At 48.1% G+C, this 27,226-nt stretch overlaps 2 protein-coding genes across 2 annotated transcripts; one reads left to right on the top strand and one right to left on the bottom strand.

Moving 5' to 3' along the window:
* Positions 1-1,358: 1,358 nt before the first annotated feature.
* Positions 1,359-5,248, bottom strand: LOC144105622 (uncharacterized). Its single transcript, XM_077638741.1, has 2 exons — positions 4,924-5,248; positions 1,359-2,297 (listed from the first exon to the last, which is right to left on the bottom strand). The coding sequence occupies exon 2, from the start codon at positions 2,189-2,191 to the stop codon at positions 1,865-1,867; it is 327 nt and encodes a 108-aa protein (XP_077494867.1). The 5' UTR covers positions 2,192-2,297; positions 4,924-5,248; the 3' UTR covers positions 1,359-1,864.
* A 6,765-nt stretch (positions 5,249-12,013) lies between these two features.
* On the top strand, positions 12,014-26,891 carry LOC144104564 (uncharacterized). Its single transcript, XM_077637654.1, has 5 exons — positions 12,014-12,155; positions 21,450-21,797; positions 23,359-23,575; positions 23,699-23,920; positions 25,120-26,891. Exons 2-5 carry the CDS (start codon positions 21,469-21,471, stop codon positions 25,831-25,833), a joined length of 1,482 nt encoding a protein of 493 aa, XP_077493780.1. The 5' UTR covers positions 12,014-12,155; positions 21,450-21,468; the 3' UTR covers positions 25,834-26,891.
* The last annotated feature ends 335 nt before the right edge of the window (positions 26,892-27,226 follow it).

Here is a 27,226-nt window from a genome sequence, read left to right as displayed (position 1 = left end):
ACGCACGGAGGCGATTGTGCGCGTTTCCTTTCGTGAAAATGAGCGGCCTTTGCAAAGTTGTCAACGCCAATGAACTTTATGAACGCCGTCGACTCGCTTGTTTTGTTTGGTTTTCGAGGAAAGGAAATGGCACAGTAACCGTCTCACATATCTCGGTGGACACACAAAATGCGCCGTAAAGGAAGGGATAGAGGAGGGAGGGAAAGAAGAACGAGAAAACTGATAATTGAAAGTTCGGTTTTGAGGAAAGACGCGGCTCTGCGCAGCGGCGGAACACCTGTGGCTCTGTGCTACTAGTGGCGCATGCGCAGTATTGACTAGGGAGCGAGAGAGAGAGAGAGAAACAGGCGACGGAGTCGGCGGCGGCCACCTGCGCCGTGCGTGACGTCACTCGTGCTCCGACATACGCCGGCTCGCGCGAAGCACGGTGTTGACTAGCGTAGTGAAGCTTTTCCCTTCAAAAGGCAGAAAGAGGAGGCAGATAGGCAGATAGAGAGAGGGAAGGGCGCAAGCACGCGCAGACGCTCGCGAAGCAGAAGAGCGCGAGGACAAAAGAGCTCGCGAGGCAGAAGAACAGGAGAAAAGAAGGATAGAACGGGAGGAGTTTATTTTGTGGAAACAGGCGCATGTCGCGGGAGGATATGAGGAGATCGCGGACAATGATCAGCGTTCCTTAGCGAGTTCGCTTTCTCCATTTCGTGTCACCCGCCGCGGTGGCTCAGTGGTTAGGGCGCTCGACTGCTGATCCGGAGTTCCCGGGTTCGAACCCGACCGCGGCGGCTGCGTTTTTATGGAGGAAAAACGCTAAGGCGCCCGTGTGCTGTGCGATGTCAGTGCACGTTAAAGATCCCCGGGTGGTCGAAATTATGCCGGAGCCCTCCACTACGGCACCTATTTCCCTTTCTTCTTTCACTTCCTCCTTTATCCCTTCCCTTGGGGCGCGGTTCAGGTGTCCAACGATATATGAGACAGATACTGCGCCATTTCCTTTCCCCAAAAACCTATTAAAAAAAAATTCGTGTCAACATTCCTTACGTACAGGTATCTGAAAACTTTCCTAGCCTACTGCTTTTCTCCCATTTTTCTAAGTCGTTCCTCAAGTGCTATCTTACTGCTAGCCTCTCTGCTCTCGAAAGACGCCCATCCCATATCACCCTGTACCCCCTGATTTGGTGTATTGCCATGTGCTCCCAAAGCTAGCCTCCCTACGCCGCGTTGTTTGATTTCTAACCTTGCTTGAACATCTGGCCTCATGCACAGGACCGCATTACCGGAAGTCAGACTAAGAACCATCACCTTTTTGCAGATACCTCTTACCACTTCATACCTATTGTAATTCCACAGTGCCCTATTTTTTTTCACGACAGCTGCATCCCTACTAGCTTTATTCATTACATATTTTTTCACACTCTGTCAGATACTCAGCACCGTTATTTATCCACACCCGAAGGCACTGCTTCAAGCGTGAACTCCCGTATTCTATGCTCGCCGCCCTCATCATTAAATATCACGACTGCAGATTTTTCCTGACTAAACTTGAAACCTAATCTATCTCCCTCTGTACCGCAGATGTCTATCAACTTCTGCAGATCTTCCTTGTTGTCAGCCATTAGCACTATATTGTCGGCATAAATTAGTCCCAGTAATGATTGTTTAATCCATTCTCCTTGCTTGAAAAAATAGAGGTTGAAGCCTAGTGCCGCAGGAGCCGGGAACCCGGTGCTATATGGCGCCGTCAAGGCTATTTGCGCATGCGCACTGACTGCGCGCGGGCTCCCGGTACTCCGGTAACGGCGACACGGTACGCTAAGGGTGTCAATATCTAAAGTTCCGCCTGTGCCATGCCAGGAGCCCACGTGGTTTTTCATGTGGGCCACGTTTCATTAGCCTCGCCCGTAGCAGTGCGGGTAGCGGCGACCGAGCACGATCCTCTCTCGTGCTTCATGGCGTCACTGCGTCGCATGAACTTCTTCCCGCACTGCGAGCAGGCATGGGGCTTGACACCGGTGTGCAGTAGGAGGTGCCTGTTGAGGCTGCTTCCTCGAGAGAACTCCTTCCCGCAACGCGGACACACGTGCGAGGGTACGCTGTCGACCGAGTGCCACCTGCGGTGATGCGCCAGGCTGGACCCCATGGTGAAGCGCTGGCCACAGTCGGGGCACTGGTGCGGCCTCTCCCCCGAGTGGACCATCAAGTGGCGGGCGAGGTTACCCCGCAGGGTGAACTCCTTCTGGCAGAACTGACACACGAAGGGCCACTCGCCAGTGTGTGTCTTCTCGTGTCGGGCGACACAGGTCCTGGATGGGCGGGGAGAAATCGAGGGCAAAAATATCAGGGTTTCCACTTGTGTTAAACCCGCTATAGTGAAAAACCATCGGCTTTACTTGATCGTCTTTTGTCCAAAAATAAATTGAAAATTGGTTGTTGGGAAACGGAAATGGCGCAGTATCTGTCTCACATTTCGGCGGACACCTGAACCGCACCGTAAGGTAAGGAATAGAGGGAGTGAAAGAAGAAAGAGGTGCCGTAGTGGAGGGCTCCGGAATAATTTCGACCGCCTGGGGATCTTTAACGTGAACTGACATCGCAAAGCACACGGGTGCCTTTGCGTTTCGCACCCGCCGCGGTGGCTGAGTGGTTAGGGCGCTCGGCTACTGATCCGGAGTTCCCGGGTTCGAACCCGACCGCGGCGGCTGCGTTTTTATGGAGGAAAAACGCTAAGGCGCCCGTGTGCTGTGCGATGTCGGTGCACGTTAAAAGAACCCCAGGTGGTCGCAATTATTCCGGAGCCCTCCACTACGGCACGTGTCTCTTCCTTTCCTCTTTCCCTCCCTCCTTTACCCCTTCCCTTACGGCGCGGTTCAGGTGTCCAACGATATATGAGACAGATACTGCGCCATTTCCTTTCTACAAAACAATTATTATTATTATTATTATTATTATTATTATTATTATTATTATTATTATTATTATTATTATGCATCGAAACGCGGCCACCGCGGTCCGATTGATAATAATAATTGGTTTTTTGGGGGAAAGGAAATGGCGCAGTATCTGTCTCATATATCGTTGGACACCTGAACCGCGCCGTAAGGGAAGGGATAAAGGAGGGAGTGAAAGAAGAAAGGAAGAAGAGGTGCCGTAGTAAAGGGCTCCGGAATAATTTCGACCACCTGGGGATCTTTAACGTGCACTGACATCGCACAGCACACGGGCGCCTTAGCGTTTTTCTTCCATAAAAACGCAGCCGCCGCGGTCGGGTTCGAACCCGGGAACTCCGGATCAGTAGTCGAGCGGTCCGGTTGGGCCAAGGTTAAATTTCAGTGGTGGCCCGGGTCAAACTTTTGGAAATGACCCGGGCCAAGTTGAGAGGTCGCCGTATAGTATTGGGCACAGTCAGTTGTAGTTGGACATCCCTTTTGGTCCGAATCGGCCAAGGGCAAATTCCGGAGGTGGCCCGGGCCAAGTTTTGGCACTGGCTCGGACCGTATTTGGAGGTTGCCATCGGGTTGGGAACGATGAAATTCGTGGTTGGCCGGGCCAAATTGGAGGCAACCATGTGTTTTTGTGCTTCATTTCTCTTAACCTGGCGTCGCTGTTGCTAGGAAGCGGCACAAGAACGAACGTACGTACAGTGGTGACAAGATTCTTGCTCGGTGTTGGCGAGCGCATGACTGTTTTCGCGCTAATATGAGCACTTTTGATCTGGCAGCTCCGATAATAATTGGTTTTTGGGGAAAGGAAATGTCGCAGTATCTGTCTCATATATCGTTGGACACCGGAACCGCGCCGTAAGGGAAGGGATAAATGAGGGAGTGAAAGAAGAAGGGAAGAAGGAGGTGCCGTAGTGGAGGGCTCCGGAATAATTTCGACCACCTGGGGATCTTTAACGTGCACTGACATCGCACAGCACACGTGCGCCTTAGCGTTTTTCCTCCATAAAAACGCAGCCGCCGATGACGGGAGTAAGGAGGGAGAATCCGGGCTACGCCTTGTTTACTGGAATGTATGAAATGCATTGGCGCATTCCTTTATTGAGTAGAGTACACTCTCGTTGTACTTCCCTTAGCGGAGCTCTTACAGAAGCCAATGTGTCCATCGAGAAAAAGGAAGGCAAGAAAAAGGAAGTTGGGCTAGGGCGCCGCAGTGCGAGCAGCGCAATAATAATAATAAAAAACAGTTTGAACCTCAACGCTGTCGGAGCTGGTTCTACTTCGACTTAGCTCCGACAAGTCCAAATGAAGTCATAAAACTGATTTCATGCATTAAACTGTCAAGCCAGCTTAACCACACCACCTGGTGGGGTGGCAATCTTCTCCCAGCTTACCCAGTTTGTGCGGGGTCACTGTTTATAAGTGACCTCCACATCTTCCTGTCCTGGCCCGACTCCAATGTCAGCTTCTACCGAGGCTCCACCACCGGCAGTTCCCTCAACATCCTCTGCGGTCGTCTGTGTGCGCTGCTCCCTTTGATGTGCATCCCTGACACTTCTTCCGACATGCCCTTCATCAATTCTCATGGCGGCAACTCTGTGCGGTGCAAATAGTGTGTGCCCGAAACTTAAGGACGCGGCAGGTAAATATCGAGGACACCATAGAAATTCTGCACACTTGCTATCACCACAGGGTGAATTGTGTCCCCTAATCGCGAAGCGCCGCGGCGGCATGTCCTCCACAGACCCAATCGTTCATGAGGCACCTGTAATCATGAAGCTGTAATTCATTATTCGCAGAAAAAAGGGGCGGAAAGTCTGCAAGCTTTTCTGGAAAAGAGCCCAACCCTCTTTAACAGCACAGTTGCCTATTGGAGCTGCCCCCTCATTCTCCCCTTGTTCTTCGAATTCCAGAATCGATGAAAAACCCTTGTTGCCGGGATTTATCTGTGTATTACCAACAGTGAGATGTGGTAAACGCGCAAACTTACTTATCATCGCTGTAGTACGGGCAGTAGGCACAGCAGTACTTTCCCTGTGGGCTCTCGGGGTGCTTCTGCAGCCGGTGCTCCAACAAGAGGTCTTTCGTGGAGAATAGCTCGCCGCATGACTCGCAGTAGAGGGCTCGGTGTGGTACAGGCGCGCTGTCTTCAAGCTCTGAGAGCGGACAGAGCAGAGAAAAGCGTCTTTTAGAACAAACGCTTCGCTTTCGGCCCAGCGTGCCCTCTCAACTATAGGTTATCACAAGCAGAAAACAACAGATTATGAGCAATAGTTACGTAGCTGCCTTGTTTCTCTTTTTGTTCTTTGTTGTTTTGTTTTCACGAGGTATCGTCAGAGCAAATCTGTACTACTGTATTTACTTGCGTATAATGAAGACACTTTTTCCGAAAAAATGTGATTTTATGTAGGGGGGGGGGGGGTGCGTTTTTTATGTGGGGTAAATATTTACAAAAATTGTACTTTTGAGAACAATATTTATTTATTTTTATTTATTTATACAGAATACCCCTAAGGGCCCTCGAGAGGGTATTACATGGGGGGGGGGGGACACAGGCAAATGAACAGAATAAAACAAAACCACAAATATGAAACAACAAAAGCAAAAATAGGACACTTCGCATGACATAAGTAAGCAAAAGAATCAAAAGAATGGCAGCGCGGCAAAGAACGAAGATTACTGCAGTATTAAAATTATACAAACAGAACACTAATGCAATGAATCATTTAATAACATACCCTGCAATAACATACCATGAAAAAATAACAATGTATGCGAAGAGTTAAGCTGTATAGTTATTGAAGATATAAGATTAAAATATTTATCAGGATCAGTGGTGGTTGCGATATGTGAAGGCAGAGTGTTCCAGTCAGATATTGTGCGTGGTAAGAATGAATGCGCATAGTTAAATGTTCTGCACGTGAAACGCCTAACTTTAAAGGGGGGGGGGGGTGCGTTCATTACTTGATTGCGGTGACTGCGCGAGTAAATACGGTAGTAAGGACAAGCCATTACCGAGCAGGTCAGAAAAAACTTTAAAACCCTACTCCTCCCTCTAAACAAGCTTTAGCCTTCTAAGGTCACAACTAAGGAATTGCACTGTCCGTGTTCTGTCTCTTGAATGTTTACCATCACACCCCGGCAGTCCTACATCAGTAACCCTACACAAAGAAATGCAAAATACCTCCGCTCGCTTGATACTATCCAGTTACAACGAGACATTAATGGAGGGTTTGAAAATTTTCAGCACCGGCTACTCGTCGCAGAATAACTCACTTTTTTCTTTCTTACAGATTTGCAATAATTGCCGTCCAAACCTATTCATACATATTCCCCCACTCGTACAGTTTTAATGGGCCCCAGTGAAAACAGGAAAACTTCTCATCCATTCATGTTCGTTCTTTCCCGGGCCGATTCTTCGCAGGAATCGCCTACCACGGGCACCAGCTACAATCCCTGTGGATTGGGTTCTAATAACTTTCCTACGAGTGGCTGCCTTGCGTTTGTGATGTTTTGTTTTTTTCGTGTGACTTGTTATTTTATCGTGCTCCTAAAGACTGTTGCAGTCCAAGAACGAAGCAGCAAGCGCCCCTCGAAGGATGCCCTCAGCCAAAGGCGTCCACCTATTTTCATGACGTTGTGATTAATGGTGAAAAAGAGCACAAACTAAACGAAAACACAAGAGAAGGAAGACACCGCACACGTCGTGAATAATGCCCTTGGATCTGGTGGCAGGGCATCGCAGGGGGTGGCTTAATATGATCAATCGCGGCATCTTGAAAATCGGTCGACGCCATTGGCTGGAGGGCCTTGCCCCTTCGTTCTTGAGTAGTACCCGACTGTAGTTGCACTGGCGCTCTTTCTTATCACCTTTTGCGTGCTTGCTTGCTGGTTGAAGAAAGAAAACCTGCTTCAAATAGACTTGACCTTTATGTTACACTTTTGATTTAGGTGACGCGATTTTTAACAATAATTCAACCGACCATTCACATGTTTCAGAGATGCTTACATATGGTCAGAAAATGCACTCCGACTTCGTGAAACTACTCCAGATCAAAAGATATTGTATAAGTGAACCTTCTGGATTTCAGCACAATGTTTTGTTGATCACTGGACTCACGTGCTGGGCTCACTTCAAGACTTGCGCACTTTTTGTTGAGTATTGTTCTATTTCTCCAGAGGTTCTCTCAGTGCACCTCAAGAAAACTAAAGAAAACGCTTATTTGAAATCTGATAACACGTGTTTGCAGATAATAGATGGTTTTTCTTGAGCTTTGCTATGAAAACTTCAGCTCAAATTGTTCACGAACAGTTTTATTTTTAGTCTGATTACTTGCTGCCCTCCGAGGAATGAATTGTTTGCTGCCATAATATTAAACACAGACCAATGGTCCTTCAAGTTTGTATGAAATGGCTATTCCTACTATTATTGTCTAAACGAGCATATGGACAGATACATGTGGAAGGAAATAGAATCAATACGGGCATCCCGTTGAAACTGCACTAACGATGTGAACAGGGACAAGGATTGTATGCAAAAAATGATCGAAAACAAAGAAATTGTACAGCAGGCAGTTTGTCACAGTGAAACAATGAAAAGTTGTTCACACCACCAACAGTTAAATGGTATATCGTCAGAAATTTGCACATTGCATTTCATGCGTTGCACTTGAAAAACTTTGGTAATACAGCCAAGACAACAAAGTTGAAACAATCAAACATAGCATCTCTCTTGGGTGTCTGAAAACAGAAAAACAGCTTTTGTGCGGTACACGTACAGTTCAATCAGGATAGATAAGCTCGGTGGTGAACGCTATAATCGAAAGCCTAACACTGGTTTCTTGGATCGGTAAATGTTCACACAAACTAACCCACTGAGATGATCTTTTTGTTCTTGGTCTCTCCTAGACTAAAGTGACTGCATGCAAGAAGAACCAGCATCCATAGTAGTTAGCAGCTAGTGTGAGCTGATGAGTATATGTGCAGTGGTATGATGACACAAAAGTAGTACAAGCATACATTGCTCCAAATACATCACAAGACCGCATAAAACAGCTTCTTCATATAAGTGTGTGTGGATTAGGATGTACAGCCTTTCTCAAAACCATTCAGCCCGCGAGGTTTGCCCGTGGGCCTTGTTGTATGGTTGAACTTTTGTCCTCACCACTTCGAAGCTTATGCCTGCCAAGGCCGCTAGAGAGCTCCGCAACACGTCTCAGAAGTAAACCCTTTGGGCCGCATAGTTTTGTCGAAGGGTGTACTATGAAACAAATTCTAGTCAGGTGGTTCTTTTTTTTTTACAGCAACTACTCTTATTAATGGAAAATTCCCTGCTCTGCAAAAACGTGACGCACCACGTGAATAATGTCTCAGAGAACGCGACACTGACTTCTTTTTCCTGGATTATAACTAGTGCAGTCGTCACACAAGCAGACATTTCGTTGATTACGATAACGAGAGAAATTTCGGTGTGATATAAATTCGTTCATGTTTCTAACAGACAGAGAGTGCACAGAAAAAACACAATGAGACTACAGACATGTAATAAAGGAGTAATTATTCATTGGCATCCACCCAAGCGCAGCCACACGGCTACAAAGGAAAGCTATACAGCTTTCTCAGAAACTTTGCAGTTAAAGAAAAAAACAATCTGGTCCGGGGTTCGAACCCGGGACCACCGCTTCACCGGAGCAGTCGCTCTACACACTGAGCTAACCAGGACGGCAAGCTTATGGCAGCGCGAGAGCGACTTGATCAGAAACTCGAAGACGGAACAGTGTTGATGAAATGTTTAGGATAATCCCCCAATATGTAGCAGATTTGTAATAAGGGAGTACGGGTGCGCTTGGGTGGATGCCAATGAGTAATTACTCCCTTATTACAAATATACTCCACCTTGGGGAATCTGACCCACCAGACTACAGACATATTACTCTCGACAAAAATCCTACTTCTTAACCATATTCAATACACAACCACTTGGAGTAAAAGTCATCAGAATGAGTACGTTGCCCCAAATACCTGGGCAAGAACATACATGTATAGTGCCAACAGAGGTAGCAGTCGGAATTATAGGACGCTCTGTCGTAAACAACCAACTTGCACATGTTCTTGCGCTGAGAAAAGGTACTGTAATAAAAGTTCTGGCTGCTGTAGCATTAGTAGAGTCCTGCAAAATTTTTGTCTGGAACAGCTTTGGTGTAGTTATGGCCGAGAGAACATCTCGTTTCCCGCTCTGAAATGTTAAAACATTTTTTTTTGCCCACAGCGACCAGAGTTATGCAAGGTGCAAGAGCTTGTGGCCACTGAATTTAATAAACTGTCAACTGCCCAGTCAATGTTCATGACACAAACTGGTACATCAGGCAACCATGCTTTCAGCGGAGTGCCGCTGAAGCGGTCTGACGAGCAGGGCTGACGTAGTTATCTGAAATGCCAAAAGTACAGCTGCAGTTAATCAACAGTCCCTGTAATGCCCGTGTGTAATGCCAAATGACCCTGAGGGTATTAATAAATGAAATAAAATTTTTAATAGCACATGATGCAGAGTATTCAGCTACCTGGTGGCAAGCTTCAAAAAACCACAACGCGTTCTACAAGGAATCGACTAGTGCAAAGTTGTAGGCAAACTTCTTGACAGGTCAAAACATCATTTAACTGAGGCTGAATTGGCAATTAACAAAGATAAATTTCCTCTCCTTTTACTATTAACTTCAGTAAAAATTCTCGGTGTAAAAGGTTTACAGCTTGTTCAAAAATGTCCATTTTGTTCAAAGTAACTGTAGCGCGGTTACTTTTTTTTTAGCTTAAAATGAAACCGACAACTTAAAAAAATTTCACTTAACTATGCGCTTTCGCGTTAAAGACCCCCAGGTGGTCGAAATTATTCCGGAGCCCTCCATTACGGCGCCTCTTTCTTCCTTTCTCCTTTCACTCCCTCGTTTATCCCTTCCCTTACGGCGCGGTTCAGGTGTCCAACGATATACGAGACAGATACTGCGCCATTTCCTTTCCCCCCAAGAAACCAACCAACCAGTCAGTGTTGACGATGGAACGGGACGAGTGGACATCTTCTACGGTTTAGAGTCATTAACCAGAGGTCACGCCACCAGTGGACGCGATTAAGGACCTTCTGGGGGGCCATTTGATCGAAACAATACAGTAAGTTACATTCATAGATGCTAATTTTGCATGATAAATGAAATGATAGATCAATAACGGACTGAGTATAGATCCCTGCAGGACGCCTGATGTTACAGGGAGCGGTTGAGCTGTGAATAATTGAAACGAAGTGAGAGTGGTTAGTTTGGAATTCTTTAATCTATTCCAGAATATTAGGATGTAAGTTTTAAAGGACAGATTTTAATAATAGGCCTTCGCAAAGTCTTAAATTAATGCCTCGGCCTGCAGGTTACGGTACAGGTTAGCATTATCATCATCAGCCTGACTAGGCCCACTGCAAGGCAAATGCCTCTCCCATGTCTCTCCAATTAACCTTTGTTTTTTGCCAGCTGCGGCCACCGTATCCTTGCACACTTCCTAATCTCATCCGCCCACATAACTTTCTGCCACCCCCTGCGACGCTTGCCTTCTCTTGGAATTTAATCCGTTACTATTAATGACCAACGGTTACCTTGCCTTCGCATTACATGCCTTGCCCAAGCCCATTCCTTCCTCTTGATTTCGACTAGGACGTCATTAACCCGCGTTTGTTCTCTCGCCCACTCTGCCCGCTTCCGGTCTCTTAACGTTACACCTGCCATTTTCCTTTCCATGGCTCGCTGCGTTGTCCTTAACTTCAGCTGAACCCTTTTTGTTAGCCTCCACGTCTCTGCCGCGTAGGTCAGTACCGATAAGATACAACTGTTGTATACTTTTCTCTTGAGGAATACTGGTAAACTGCCATTCATGCAAATTGTTAGTGAAACGTCCATTGGGTTTCGGAGCAGAGCTCACTACGAACTGCATGTTGAGCCGTATGAAGGAAGTTGTTGAAATTAGAAAGTTTATGACATGGGAGTAGATGACTTTTTCCATGATTTTGAAAGACACGCTGGTTAAGGAGATGCAAGACCATAACCACTGTGCCACCGTGGCGGCCTGAAAGCCCCTTTCTTTTTGAAACAAGACAGTTTCACTATTATCGCTCAGTGATTATGGCACTTTGCTGCTGAACCGAAAGACGCGGGTGCGATCCCGGCTGCGTCGGTCGCATTTCGATGGAGGCGAAATGCTAGAGGCCCGTGTACTGTGCGATGTCAGTGCCCGTTAAAGAACCCAAGGTGGTCAAAATTTCCAGAGCCCTCCATTACGGCGTTCCTCATAGCCTGAATCGATTTGGGACGTTAAACCCCACAAAAACAAAAACAAAAACCTTTGCCCAAGGAAGGTATAGAGGAGGGAGGGAAAGAAGAACGAGAAAACTGATAATTGAATAATAATAATAATAATTGGTTTTTTGGGGAAAGGAAATGGCGCAGTATCTGTCTCATATATCGTTGGACACCTGAACCGCGCCGTAAGGGAAGGGATAAAGGAGGGAGTGAAAGAAGAAAGGGAGAAAGAGGTGCCGTAGTGGAGGGCTCCGGAATAATTTCGACCGCCTGGTGATCTTTAACGTGCACTGACATCGATTGCACAGCACACGGGCGCCTTAGCGTTTTTTCTCCATAAAAACGCAGCCGCCGCGGACGGGTTCAAAGTGACGTCTGAGTCACCTTGTGACCTTACATTCGCAATTTTGTGACGTTTTAATCACTCTTCCAAACCGTCGCTCCACGTTTGACGTCATTACCATTTCGACCAATCCGCATCTTCTCGCATGGAGAGCGCCGGCTTTGAATAGGAGCCCTCACGCTTTAGCTATTGTTACAGCTAATACTGCTTCCCTCTAGCAACAGCCAGACCCGTGGTCTATTCGTTTCAGCGCGTCGGGGCAAACAGCCGACGTAGCAGGATACCACTTTCCGCCGGTGCTTATCTCCTTATCGCCGGCGAGCTGGGGGCGAAAGTGATAGGTCACCACTCTCTCTCAACATCTCGCGAGCCCCGCCTTTATCTCCGCCAGCAGCCCCTTTCCCTTTTCCTTCCCTCTCACTCTCTTGTTCCGGCGCCGCGACCGCAGTCTTGGGTTTCACAAGAACGACACGTGCACGCTCGCTCTCCTGTGCTGATCTCGTGTTCGCTGTTTGTAGCGTGCGACTCCGGCGGCGAATAATCGGGGTGAGTACGAAGATGCAGCGAAGAAAAACAGATCTTGCTTCCCTGTTTTTTTTTTTTTCATTTAGTTTCCGAGACGCTTTGCTTGAAGGGGTAGTAATCGCTGGCTGCTCACGCTTGCCTCGCCTTAGTGCAGGGGGCGGTAATGGTTGATTCATGAACGCGGACGATAACCTGATCCTTCTCTACGGAACCGCAGTATTTACGCCAAATCTGATCGTGTGCAAACCAACGACAGCGTAGGTTCAAGTCGGGCTTGCCTTGGTGGCGATCTCGATTTTTTTGCGCACGGTGTGCTGCACAAACTTCAACGCCGACGAAGACGCACGCAGACAGGAGAGGAATGTATGCGTGTAATTAGTCTTTCACTCAATACACGTCTTTATCGACTAGGGGGCAATGCAGCGCTGAGATTAACGATGTCTTTATCTTGCTTAGCTGCGGTGTCTATCAGCTCTTTCAATCTGGATAATACTGCTCTGCGACCGGATATGCGAGCCGTGGCGTCAAGGCAGCATACGTCTGCAGTGTTGGAGCCGGTTAATTCTGAGACGAGACCAATATGACAAGGCCACGCCCCTTCGCAGAAGCCAGCATTTACAACTGCGCAGACCTTCGGGCCATCAGCTCTGCCTTTCTTGGCTTAGTGAACGAGTATGATGATCATGATACAAGAGGAAAAACAGCACAGGTGCTGTCATGCATGTTGTGTAATCGAAAAGGGTGTACAGTAGGAGAGAATGGGCTTGACTGCCGAAAAAAATTGTAAGGACGATTACGAGTCATCCCTAATGCGATGATGTGATATGCATAACTTCGCTGTGGTGCCTAGGGATGTCATTGGAAAGGCAGTGCTTGAAGCATCATGGTGTCCACTCCCACTCTTTTCTTTAGGACATGTAAACAAGAAAGTGTTTGAGGTATGCGTGAGAAGAGATGAAAGTTTAATGTTCTTTTTCCTTTTTTTTTGCATAGATGTGAAATGGATAAAATCAGTGTACAAAAAAAAAGGAGTGGGCAACGCATACTATCCAAAGCTGGCATTCCCTCCAGCATTAGACCAGATACCCATTTTCCTCCTGGTCATTGGGGTCCTGAAATCAGGACTCCACCCAAAATCTTTATTTTCGCCTCTCTATCCTAACTTTTTTGGAATAAATGTTTTCTACTACTAGTACTGCATTTTCCTCCTCTTGAACAGGCGCCTGGCTCGAGCAAATAAGCCGTGAATTCATTCCGAAGAAAGGAAAGTTAGCAAATGTAACTCTGTGGACACCTCAACCACGCCGTGAGAGGAGTGATGGAGGGAGGGAAAAAAATAAGCGGGAGCTCAGTGGTTAGAGCGCTCGGCTACTGATCCGGAGTTCCCGGGTTCGAACCCGACCGTGGCGGCTGCGTTTCGATGGAGGCGAACGCTAAGGCACCCGTGTGCTGTGCGATGTCAGTGCACGTTAAAGATCCACAGGTGGTCGAAATTATTCCGGAGCCCTCCACTACGGCACCTCTTTCTTCTCTCAGTTCCTCCTTTATTTTTTCCCTTACGGTGCGGTTCAGGTGTCCGCTGATATGTGAGACAGATACTGCGCCATTTCCTTTCCCCAAAAACTAATTTTCATTTTTTTTTTCTATTGCGAAATTTGAGCGCAGTTCTGTAGGTGTCTCAAGATCTGTAGGCTCACTGTTTTGCTTTGCAGGGTGGTCGACACTTCTAGCGACGATATTCGTTCAATAGTAGTATTAGTTGAAGATGACAACGAGAATAAGAAACACAAGGCATGAGTTCACGAACAACCCGATATTTATTTCGCACATAGCGGAACGTACAGGCGATTGAAGACAGGAAATCCTGCGAGGGAACGGGAAGGAAGCTTGCAAGTTCGCAGTGAAATATTGTCAGCTTTCCTTTTCGCTCTTTGCACAGGCGAAGGTCTCGGTGCAGGAGGCTCTCGGCGTTCTTTCTTCTCCTGCTCTTCCTTGGGAGGTGTGGATTTAGCTTGCGCCGCTCTGTCGTTGTTGCGCCGGGACCATATGTTCCAGCCATGGCTGTTGTCGTCCTTCGGGAGATCCGCGTCTACCGAGTCTCAAGAATTTTCCATACAAAGTCATCATCCGACCTAAAACCACGGTGGATCTGCAATCTGTGGCTCCACGCTCCTACGATCTCGAATTAGGGATCCAAGCAGCCCTCAACACCCCTTTACAAGAAAAGCCAACGCTGCGCGTTGTTAGCCAGCAGAACATTATAATGGTGTGTACTCACTGTGAGGAAGACGCGTTCCGTCTCGCCAAGCTTAATTGTCTGTACCTCGACGGCAAGAGTATAACGATCACCGCCTACGTTGCCTTGCCAGAGGATGTTTGCAGGGGTGTAATACATAATATCAAGCCTGAAGTGAGTAATGACTCTATCTTCCAAGACGTCTCCTCACCCAGCCATACAATCCTGGGAGCGCGCCGACTGGGCAAGACTACGTCGGCAGTCATCGTCTTCGCCGGGCAGAAGGTTCCCTTCACGGTCAACTACGGGTGGTCAGAGCGCCGCTGCTACATCTACCGTAAAACGAGGGCTGCTTGTATCAACTGTGGAACGCCAGGTCACCGAGCAGACGTCTGCCCGAAACCCAATTGGGCTGCTTGCCAAACCTGTGGAACGCCGAGTCCAGATGAGACGCACGAGTGTACACCCGTTTGCGCGCTGTGCAAGGGTCCACACAAGACTTACGCAAAAGACTGCAAGGAGAAATTCCAGAGACCGCTGAACAAGAACACTAGTACCGCGTCATCAAACGCGTCATCAACAACAAAACTTGAAGATCAAGAAGGCAGGAGCAGGACGAGGCAGAAGAGGCAGCCTACATCGCGACGGCGAGGAGTGTCGTCATCAGTCTCCCACTCTCGTTCCGCCTCTCGCGGCCGTTCGAGCTCAAGACGCCGGGCAACAGGCTCCAACCAGAACGCCACTCAAGTGGAGGCGGGTAAAGAACAAGGGCAGGAGAACCTCAACAAGCCCATCGGGGCGCTGAAGAAGACGTCCTCGGGCCAGCTTTCAGATTCGAAGGTGAGCTTTGCAGAATGGCCTCCCCTTCCCTCCTCCTCCCCTCAGAATAACACGGAGTTAGCAGCACTCAAAAACGAGATAGAAAGTCTGAAAAAACAAGTGACCGCTTTAACAATCCAAAACCAAGAGCTTAAGCGAGCAACTACTAACGCAATAACGCCGGTAGCTCAGCCGACTCCTGAAAACCAAAAACAGCAGGCAGTACCTAGCTCCCAGCCTGCCTTAGGCGAGGTCTACCAACAAATCATCCAAGAACTGAGGTCCTTCAAGGAGGAGTTTCAAGCTTTTCCAATTTATGTGAACGCTCAATTCCAAGACATTCGAAATCAGATTGCAAACAACCGACGATACACGGAGACGGCAATTTCTGGACTTCGGAAGGAACCTGCGTATAAAAGGCATAAGTCGAAATTCGCTCGTACAATGCACGTGGACGAACCATCCGATACGGATTCAACATGCCAGCCAAACCTAGAGTAAAGATCTGGCAGTGGAACTGCCGGGGATACAGGAGAAAGCAGGCTGCTCTTAATCTCCTTCTATCTCAGGAATCTGACCCACCGGCAGCTATCCTAATTCAAGAACCCCCCCTAATGCCTATGAAGCTCCAAGACTATGTGACTTATCAGCACGACCAGTTAACTGCCACGTTAGTGCACAAATTATACACTGCCATATTGCACGACACTTTCGAGCCGGATGTTGCGCACTGCTATATAACTATTCTTCCTCTCCAGAGAGGAGCGGCAAGCACGCACGTATTGAATGTATACAGCCCTCCAAAAGACAGGAACGCAAAATTGGGTTCCCTCATAAAGAAATTTCTGACCTTAGCGGGCCATGCCCCCTGCGTGATTGGAGGCGACTTCAACGCACCACACCCTTCATGGGGCTACCCGGCGGCGACACCGAAAGGCAGAAAACTAGAAGAAGTAGTGGCGCAAGAGGGGTTATCGATCCTCACCGATCCCACTTACCCTACGAGGCTGGGAAACAGTGTCAGTAGAGATACATGTCCTGACCTGACGTTCACCAAGAACATACCAAACGCCATTTGGAAGAATACCGAACAGCACCTGGGAAGCGATCACTTCATACTCTCTCTGGAGATAAGCACAAACGCGTGCAAGCGCAAAATAGGTATCGCAAGAGTTACGAACTGGGACAGGTGGAGAAAGGCCCAGGCATCTACTGCAAATACTATTACCGACCTAGAGGAATGGGTTAAAGATGAGGTGCACTCTTTGAAAGCCTTTACAAAAGAGGTCTGCACGACAGAAGATTGCCCAGCGGTCGATCCGCACCTTCTACATTTATGGGAAGCGAGGCACTCATTGACAAAGAGATGGCGCAGACAACGGCTTAACCGCAAACTCAAGAAAAAAATAGCGGAGATAAACAAAAAGGCAGAATCCTATGCCATATCCTTAACCAGACAGAACTGGCATTCGCTCTGCGATGGTATTCAGGGGAAGCTAGGTGTGTCAAAGACTTGGAAGCTCCTACGTGTCCTAATCGACCCCAGCAGCAGCAAGTCGGCCACTAAAGACAGGCTCACGAAGATCGTACACACCACCCCGGGTACGGACACAGAGTTGATCGAAAAGCTCAAGACCAGGTATCTGTGCACGGACCAAGTCGTGGAACAGCCGGAGTATCCTGGACTGCCAAATCCCAAGCTGGACCTCCCACTCACGAAAGAAGAAATCAAAGCAGAAATCGCGGCCATGAGAAAAAATGCAGCTCCAGGTCCAGATCAAATAACAGCGAAGCTCTTATTTAACCTCAGCGATGACACCATCACCGCGCTGGTGGAATGCTTCAACGAGCAGCATTGGGCTACAGGAACGTTACCAATATCCTGGAAGACAGCCGAGGTTCGGTTCATTCCGAAGGCGAACAAACCCCTTAAACTGGATAATCTACGACCGATATCGCTGACCTCGTGTTTGGGGAAGCTCATAGAGAGGGTCATCAACACGAGACTGAGTAGATACTTAGAAGAAAACAACCTCCTACCTAATACTCAATTCGGCTTTCGCCCTCACCTATCGACACGGGACGCCCTCTTGTACCTGTACAAAGACCTCCTTGAGACACCTCCCAAGTCACAGACAAGGGCCATCCTGGCACTTGATTTGAAAGGAGCGTTCGATAACGTTCTACATAAAAACATCCTGCAAAGCCTCGCCGATACCAACTGTGGCGCAAGAACCTACAACTATATCAAAAACTTCTTATCAGTCAGGCAAGCCACTATAAACTTCGGTGGAATAAAATCAGATCCCATCACTCTAGGCCCGAGGGGAACTCCGCAAGGGGCGGTACTGTCACCCCTCTTGTTCAATTTGGCTATGAAAGATCTACCAGGCCTTCTTTCCGAAATCCCCGGCGTCAAACACACATTATATGCGGATGATATCACTGTCTGGTGCAACTCGGGGAGTGACGCCGAGATCGAGGAGCGTCTTCAAGCAGCAGCCGACACGGTGGACCGGTACGCCAGGGAGAGAGGTCTCCAGTGTGCGCCGGAAAAGTCCGAGTTGCTAATCCTGAAGAACCCGAGGACACCCCTAGCGCAGAACATCTCGGTGTATATAGAGAACCACCCAGTACAGAAACCCACGGAGATCAAGATACTAGGGCAGTATATCCCGCAGGGGCGACAGAACACCACCACTATGAAGAAGCTTACAACATCCACCGAGCAAATCCTCCGCATGATACATCGTATCCGAAATAAACACCATGGCATGAAGGAAAGGGACACCATCCGCTTAGTGCAAGCTTTCGTGATCTCTCGGATAATGTACGGGACGGCATTCCTTAACCTCTCCAGGTCGGAAATTGAAAAGTTGGAGGTACTCATCAGGAAAGCCTACAAGACGGCACTGGGGCTACCAAACTCCACGCCAACAGCAAAGCTCATGGCTCTAGGAGTACATAATACCCTCAAAGAGATGTGGGAAGCACAATGGTTCTCACAACTGAATCGGCTCGCACTCACAAAACCCGGCAGAGAACTGCTCGATAAAATCCATGTTAATCTGCCCTATACAATTGACCAAAGGGAAGAGGTCCCACGCGATGTGAGAAGACGCATAAACGTGCACCCCATTCCGCGGAATATGCATCCCGCATATAACACCGAGAGGAGGAAAGCAAGAGGTGAATCCCTGCAGAAGAAATGGGACAAGCAAATTAACACCCTTTACGTGGACGCAGCAGGACCAAATAATGGAGTCATGACTATTGTGGTCTCAACGCCTTCAGGGTCGATGGTGAACTGCGCCTCGGTGAAAACATCTAACCCCACTCACGCAGAGGAGGCAGCTATTGCATTAGCTGTAGCATCTAACCCCAACGCCGTTGTGCTCACTGATTCCCAGAACGCCTGTCGAAACTTCAATAACGGATTAATTCACAAGTCAGGGTTGTCATTGCTGACTAAGCATCCACCCAACCAGGTCTCAGTAATCTGGTTCCCCGGTCACCTGGAACTACCAGGAGGAAACGAAGCCGCCCACAGGCATGCCCGAGCTCTTCTATACCGGACGTCTCCCCCTGATGACCATGAAGGGTGCCGCGACCTAATAGGCTTAGCAGTGTATGCTGACAATCTTGCGCCATACAGAACAGCCAGAAAGGAGTACCCAACACCACACAAATCCCTCAACAAGTTAGAAGAGAACACCCTTAGGAGACTACAAACCAACACCTACCCAACACCAGCTAAATTACACCAGTGGTACCCTACACTATACTCTCCACAGTGTCCACATTGTGGAGCGGTCGCTAACCTCTACCATATGGTGTGGGCATGCCAATATAATCCCTTAGTTGACCCCATTCCCAACCCCTCGGAGGAGCAGTGGGAGGCTATTCTGCTCAGCGATGATCCTGACCGTCAGCACTGGCTGGTGGGGAGGGCCAGCGCAGCAGCAGCAGCCAGTGGACTACCGGACTAGGCGGTCCACCCACATGTTCGGAGAACATTGAAGAAATAAAGACGTTTGTAATCAATCAATCAATCAATTTGCACAGGCGACTCTGTGAATCTGGCGTTGTTTATTCATCGCGCTTTTGCTCTGTCTTGAACCCTTCAGTTCACCGCGTTCCCTTTGTTTTATGCACTTTTTCTTTTTCGTAGGGATATATTTGTACCTGTCTTCGTTCTATACTTCGCTGTGTGCGAAATAAACGTCAGTACTTAGCACTTGACTTATGACTTGAAGTCTGTCGTGTATTTCTTGCTGTTCACCACAAAAAAAATATGCGCGTTACTAACCAGACGAATTGCTGTCACCACGATAACTCTTACCATGCTATCTTCCAGGCTCTCAGCAGTGGATCAGTGTCATCATGAGCAACCATCAAAGAGACCCGATTATCAGTGCCGAGTATTTTTGGCTCTAAATGTCTCTCTCGTTGCAAATTCTCATTGCTGCCCGTACCTGCGCTAACTGCGCAGTGTGTGTTTGATGGCGACCATGTGTGCCGACGGAACCGGCATTTCATTTCATTTATTGTTTCTTTAAAGTCCCGAAGGCATTACATAAGGGGGGGGGGCGGCATATTGGTTTGCAACGGCGGAAGTGTTGTGAACATGCATAAAAGAAAATCAAACGTACAAACAAGGGCTGTAATCATGTCAGCGTTCAACAGCATGCGGTACACCACTCTTCAAAGATATATTAAACAATATTCGCTACAAAGTGCGCAGAAGCGATCAAAATCTATACGAGATGAATAGATTTTAACTTAGCTAACTTAGTTCAAGAATAGCAGAATTTATACAGCCAACTGGAAATTACGACAAGCGATGGAAAGAATATTAAGGCTCGGTGATGACAAGTAAAGATGTCTGCGCTGATTGTCGAGCAAGAGCGAATGAATCATACCTTGGTTGAAGCTAAATTACAGTAGCGGGACTATACAGGCCATTCTCTATAAATAACAAATTATGACTTTATATTGTACTGTAAGGTCACAGGTTACTAAGGAAAGACGAATGTATCGGGTGACAAAGCAACAAGTAGAGTGATGGGCTTAAAAAAGTCGCAGGTGCAGAGCAGTCAGCGCTGGCTCAAGAGAGCAACTAGAAGGTGTGTTTATTAAGCAGTCTCTTACAAAAATGGTCTATAGACCGTCTATAGACTTCTTATAGACTCTATTGCCTTCCTATAGATATTTATTTTTGTCTTTTAATAGTCTATAGACTGTCAATAGACAAAAGTCTACTAAAAGTGTATGGCCATAAATCTACATTGCCTGTAGACTGTCTATAGGATGTATTGCCTACAGTCTGTTCTCTAGGGTTTGTCTGTAGCTTGTCTATAGACTTGATAGACACAAGTCTATGGACAGTCTGTAGACTATCTAGAGAAATTTTTGTAAGGGGTGTGCCAACATGGCTTCTGACGAAGATGAGAATGTAAAATCTAATGAACCTCAAACATTAATATAAAGAAGGCAGAATGAAATTCGAGGGAAACGCCGGCTAAAAGCATTTTAAAGTTAGGTAGGAAGAGGAAATGGACATTGGAAGGACACATAATGCAATGGAACTAACAACCTATTGCCTATAGAATGACAGTGTGGCTGGAAGTCATGCTATGTACTTTTTTGTGCTGTTTTTTTATTGTGCCGCTCCCGCCACACCCCTTTGATGGGCCTACAGTATATTTAAACAAAGAAATTAACAAATATATAAATAAGTAAGTAAACAAATAAGGAGAGGAACACGAAGCCAACGAGGGCTGAGGGTCAGTTCGAGCGAATAGGCTACGATGTTTACAGTGATAACGCATACCCACTGCTCTCGTAAAACAGAAATGATTGACGGGACATTGGCGGTAAAAGAAAGGAAGTAACTTCACACGAAGCCGTCCGCGATGGCAGAGAATTCGTAAGGTGAGAATAGCGTTAGTCTGAACTCTCCTGAGGATCTGTTCTTCTATCATGTCGAGTGAGTGAGGGAAGCTGGCCTAGGCCTTCCTGAACACCTAGTGTTCCGCCATCCGCTATTTGTATGTGTCGGCGTTTTCTGCTACCGTTCGATTTGACCAAAGGTATAAGCGAACCCGCATGTTAATTTTGGCGGCTAGTTGGTGAAACTGGAACAACTGATTTTCTTTGATACCCTCACGGACAGGTGTCCAGCGCGAGGTGCTTGCACTGTCCGACAGTGCGCTCATTATGGCCGGTGATGGCTGTGACTAATGCAAAGCTGCGTGCAGAACCACCCCGTCGACCACCATGGACTGCACGGAAGTGATGCAGAAATATATCGACGAGTTCGGAGATATCGATGAGCTGGCCGACGCTGAAGACACGATCATCTTAATGTTGGAAAAGCCACTGCCGGCCGGCCGACCTCTCCCGAAACAGCTTATTCTCGACACCGGGCGCTCAAAGATCACCACCGATCACAGAGGCCTCATCAAGCACCGCAGCTTTCTGGTCAAGCAGAACTTCCCTTCAGCACTCCTTGCCGGCTGTCCGGGACTCAAGTCTGCGAAAGGGTTTCTGAGCACCGTCCAGGACGTGCTCACCAGAACACATACGCTCGTTATAGTGCACAATAGGTAAGTCGTACGAAGTAGTCTTAACTTTTATGTAATATCGCATCCGGTTATCCTCGGTCAGAATTTAATTAATTTTACCTTCAGGGTATGCAGTGCATTATAGAGGGGAGGGACAGAAAACAAAATAATACAAGACAAAAGAGGGAAATCATGAAAAAAGTTGAACTAATATTACGAAAGACAAAACGTAACGAAAATTCATAAAAATGCATAAAAATATCGATGTTCCCCGAAATGTGACATAGTAGCGCAAATAGAAGTGAGAATATAAAAATAAAATGCACAACGAGCACCGTAATTACACATAAGATGTCAATCGTTACAATATCTCAAGAAATATAACCTTCAACAGCCCCTCCAAAATTGTCAGTGCGAGTTATGCTAGTAAGTGGTGCAGGTAAGTTATTCCATTCTTTGCTGGTCTCGGGAAGGAATGAATAGGAATAGCAGAATGTGTTGCGATGTAGAACGTTTACTTTTTGGTGGTGTTTAAGGCGAGATGAAATGTACTACGGTGGTGGTAGGGCCCAAAATGAACATAAGCATGAGTTGAGATAAAATATTTTATGATAAAGATTAACAGTGTGTCGACTTAACCAGGTGGCTTACGTGTGGAAGACCTTTTCCTAGTAGCAACGACCGAGGTCATCCCGACTGTGGAACAAAAAGAGAAATGAAAAACAGGCTGGTCCTCCGGAGGACCGAGTCTGTTAGATTCCAAATGGCATTACTCAGTACATCACCTAATTCTTTCACATGCTTTGGGGCTCATGATTCCCCGTGTTTTATCGGTCACATGAGCAGTATGGACCTTAAGAAAGCACTCTGTAAGGGATACATCGATCCGGTTCAAGGTGTATATTTCGGCCAAAGGAAAGACCTGCGAACAGCATCTATTGCAATGAATGAGCAGCTGGAAGTCCGAGAAAAAAAAACAACCAAAAACAACAGTCGTTGGCTGCCGTTTTGCTGTCAGCTTCTCAGTGTTGTGGTGACCAGCGATTGCCCTCCACTCTAAACACAAATACACCTATATGGGAGTAAAAAGGGGGTAAACTGTCCTCTAGCGAAAACCCTTCTGTAAAAAGGTGTGCGCTAGAGGACAGTTTTACTCCCTTTTTACTCCTTTTGTTTAGAGTGTATGCGTGCTCCTCTTCCGGACCCCTGTGCTTTACGCTGGTGCAGTGTTCTAAAATTTGAACCATCATCAAGCTCACCTCTCTGCTATAGCTTAGAGTGCGGATGTGCATCGGCGCCCAATCGGACGATCCCGTAGTCTGATTTTAAGCAATCGGAACTAAAAATGACGACACTCCTGTAGGAATATCCGCCGCAGTGGCTCAGTGGTTATGGCGCCCGGCTGCTGACCCAGAAGACGCGGGTTCGATCCCGGCCGTGGCGGTCGAATTTCGATGGATGCGAAATTGCAGAGGCCCGTGTACTGTGCGATGTCAGTGCACGTTAAAGAACCCCAGGTGGTCGAAATCTCCAGAGCCCGTCACTACGGCGTCTCTTAAACCCGAGTCGCTTTGGGACGTCAAAGCCCCGTAAACTCCTGCAGGAACCATATCGTGGACCTCACAGCCTGGTTCCCCACGGTTCGCGCACTCATCTTGTACCACAACCTGAACGTGCAGCTCATCGAGAAGGCGTACGTGCAAGTGAAGAGACCCTCGTCTTGCCTCGAGCGACTGTGCGGCACAACGCCCGGCATGGGAGCCGACGAGCTGAGCCTTGGTCCGTTCACGCTCACCACCCTCTTCGCCTGCTGCCCGGAGGTGAGTGCGTTTCGCGCGACACTTACTGATGCGAAAGCATTACTACGCTGAGTTGGCGCCGGAAGTGTCCGCAAGACGTGGACATTTTTCATCGTCTTTCCTTCACTCACCGCTATGGTGCAGCTGTCCCAGTTGCAGGCCCCGATGCAGTACGTCGTGAAGACAGCCAAACAGTTCAAGGAAGGCCAGTGGGATTACCCCCTGCCGGTGCTGAACAACTGCAGGGAACTCTCCTTGGGCGGCATCGCGCGGGTCCGAGGCGGCAGATACGCCATGTTGGCCACCACCGACGCGGAGACCATCGACATGGCCCTGGAGCAGTACCCAGACGTCGAGGAGATGCAGGTGGCTATGCCTCCTCTCCAGCAGGATTTAAAAGTTTAAATTGATTTAATTTTAGTTGACAAGGGCGTTCCTCACAGCCCGCGTTCATCTTTGACACGTTTAACCCCATATGCAATACCAGGGTTACAGTCTAATCGAATCAACTCGCGCTAGGACACATGTCCATGCAGGTACAATCTACAGCGAAAGTTCCCAGGCGAACGCCTCTGTAATCGTATAGTAAGTATCGTATAGTAAGTATCGTATAGTAAGTAATCGTATAGTAAGTAAGGCGCGCTGCCTTACGGTGATGCGGCGATTGATGCCGCTGGCTAGTTTTGGAATTAACATGTCGAGGAGACTCCCAGTCCCTCGCGGGATGGGGAGTGGGGGGGGGGGGGGGTCACGCGAGACTGAGTGCAAGCTGTTTCATTATCGCACGCTTGCGACCGCGGACCTTCATTGCGCTGGCCTATGAACTTTTGCACCAGGTAGTATATAACCCTTTCACTGTCACGCCTTATGTAAGTTGGGCGCAAAGAGACGTTTTTTTACGCACCACATGCTGTTACGGAGTAAACGCTTGTTGAAATGTTTTTTTTACATTACGCTGGTTACTGTTCGTGTGTCTACAGATCGTGGGTGTAACTATTAGCAAGATGACGACTTGCTTCACCCTCCACCCCCCTTATTCAATGCCCGCTTAGGTCGTTTAGGGTACGTAAATAAATAAGATGCATTCCGGGCACCATCACCGTTTTTAAAGTGGCCAGCTATGCCTTCTATGAGGATAAGTCGTTATCGCTGATTCTTTGGCCGGCTTGTCAATCCGTATGGTAGTGGCTGGAATGTCTGTGTCTAGTGACAGCTCTTGTATAAATTTGAATACGTACTTTTAATATGACCGTCATTTTAGCTCCATTTTGTGTTTGCACGTACTTTCTACAATGAACCTGGTCGGGAATGGTGTGTTTGTCTTGTTTACTATTGCTGTGCTGCATGTCATGGTATAGTCGACAAAAATGAAGGGATACGTTTCCGAGGGCTCGGTTGATAAGCTTTACCCAGTAGGGGGGTCTAAGCCTCTGTCATTTTATGACTTTTTCTGCAGGGTTGATATTCTCGGATGAGGGCGAGAATTTAATAACACCAGGCAAGGTCCTCCAACGCCTTCACGAGGCGTTGGATGAGATGTGAACGGTTCTCTTCACTCGGTGCAGGTGGCGACCCTGTCGTCCAGTGTCCTCGCCCGCATCACGAAGTTTCGTCGGCTGCAGCGGCTCGCCGTGATGTGCCATGAAAATGACGCCCTTTGCGACTTCGATCCCCACATGAGTGCCGTGCTTCAGGCGTTCTCGCTGACGCATCTAGTGCTAGTGTGCTTCGAAGGCGTCCGGCTGTCGACCATCGCGGGGACTTGCCGAAACCTCGAGAAGCTATCAATCTCGGGCAGCAAGTTTTTAAACGAGGACATTCCTCTCGACGCGTTTCCGAAGCTCACATCACTTAGCGTGGGCGACAGTGTCTCGGATCAGGCGTTCTTTAGTCTATTGCTAGCCGCGAAAGGATTGACTGAACTGTGCCTCGACTGCAAGTGTACAGTGTCTGCGTACATTAGAGGGCCTCTGGTTGAACCACGGCCCAGGCACGAGTCGCTGCAGAGGCTCTCTCTGGGCACGGATCTCTCGCTCAAAGCCTTGCACGCTACCCCCGAAGATCTGCACGCTACTATGAAATGTGCGCCGGCGCTCAAGAGACTCAGCACGGACAGCTACGACATTCGAATATTCGTGGGAAACTACTATCCGCGGGTTAAGGTGGCCTGGACGTCTTGCACCGTGTGCGCGGCCGAGTTCCCCAAGATGGATGCGCAGCAGGAAGAACTGTGGCGGACTGTTTTCTTGGGGAGGCCTGCTGCAGCTCTCTCGTCGTAGTAGTCCTGCAGCGGCTTTAGTTTAAGGGTGGATTGCACGACAGGTCAAGTCATGGTTTGCGCTTGCGGATACACATCACGTGACCCAGCGTCGCTCTTTTCTGTTGTCTGTCGCTTCGTCCCCTGGAAATTGTTGGCAGTACTGCAGAAAGTCATATCGTACCTGGGATCTTGGAAACATGACAGTCGCGATCACGATTTCGGAATGAGTTGGTGATCGCCATATTCTTATTCGACGAGTGTGCCGTTAGGCATGTAGTTTTGGAAAGGGACGGTTGGTGTTTAGGACAAAATTAGAAGGAATGAAGACGGGTTCCGCAAATAAACCCGCACAGTGAGTGATAACCGGATGCACAATTCTACTGAAGACATGCCTCCCTGATTAAGAGTTTGCTCAAAGAAGCCGCGGCTGGGCACTTTGACAAGCGTCGCACATCATAAGCGTTCGGCAAAGCACCACAATGTAGGCACTTGTCAGCCGTTGGAAGGTATTTTTCGGGCTACCAACCATGGACAGACCAATCGGATTTCGCTTTGTTCTGTGAATCCACCTTTTACGTTGCCCACACAGTATGTCCACGCAGAGCATCTTTGAGCTGCAGAGTGGCTGGTGAAGACAGGCCCAAGTTCCTCGTTCAACGAGTTTGTACTTTATTATATTGCGTTATTTTATCTTGCGGCTCAGCTTTGTCGGGTCGAGGATGACGTCATATAACACGTCGTATAGATTGCGGACAATTTTCTGTATTCAAGGAAACGTATTCGCTGGAGAGGGACGCCAGACTCAAGGTCTCTCGGGGGATCCTCAGAGCTCCTGGACAGTGGCCGGAACAGACATAGGGCCTTAAGATCGGATGGCGCTTTTGGCTCCTGAGGCACGTTTGAAAGGAAGAAGAGCTGCCGGTCTCACATGTCTAAGTGGTCTAGACATCAGGCAAGGCCGAACTTTCTCCCCAGCGCGGCGCCCTTATACGTTGCAGTCGCACAGCAAATGGTCCTGGAACTTTTGGAAAGCGCTGTAAGAATAAACGGTTGTGGGAGCCTTGTGGCTCGTTTTCACATTTGTCATTGATTTGGAGGTGATGATATGGTTTTAACAGCGGAAAGGCAGCTTGACTAAAAAGCGCCAAGGCAGAAGGTTTTTCGACCTACACAAGGTGGGTTCAAAGACCCATTTCTCAAGCATTTTACCACTGAGGAGTCGAGCACCAGGGCAAGAGAAAACATGCACTCGCTGGTTAACTAGTGCCTACCCGACAAAACTGTGTATAAAACAGTGAAATTTGCGCATACGAGGCAGATGCTGAAACAGCTGCGGTCACCGCTGCCATCGCTGTGGTCAAGTCAGTGACATTGAATTCCCCTGTGGTCACTAATGCTTCGCTGCTGACACC

Source organism: Amblyomma americanum, chromosome 9, assembly GCF_052857255.1.
Source record: "Amblyomma americanum isolate KBUSLIRL-KWMA chromosome 9, ASM5285725v1, whole genome shotgun sequence".
NCBI lineage: Eukaryota > Metazoa > Arthropoda > Arachnida > Ixodida > Ixodidae > Amblyomma > Amblyomma americanum.
Note: the sequence above shows the minus strand (reverse complement) of the source record. Positions and strands in the feature narration are given on the sequence as shown.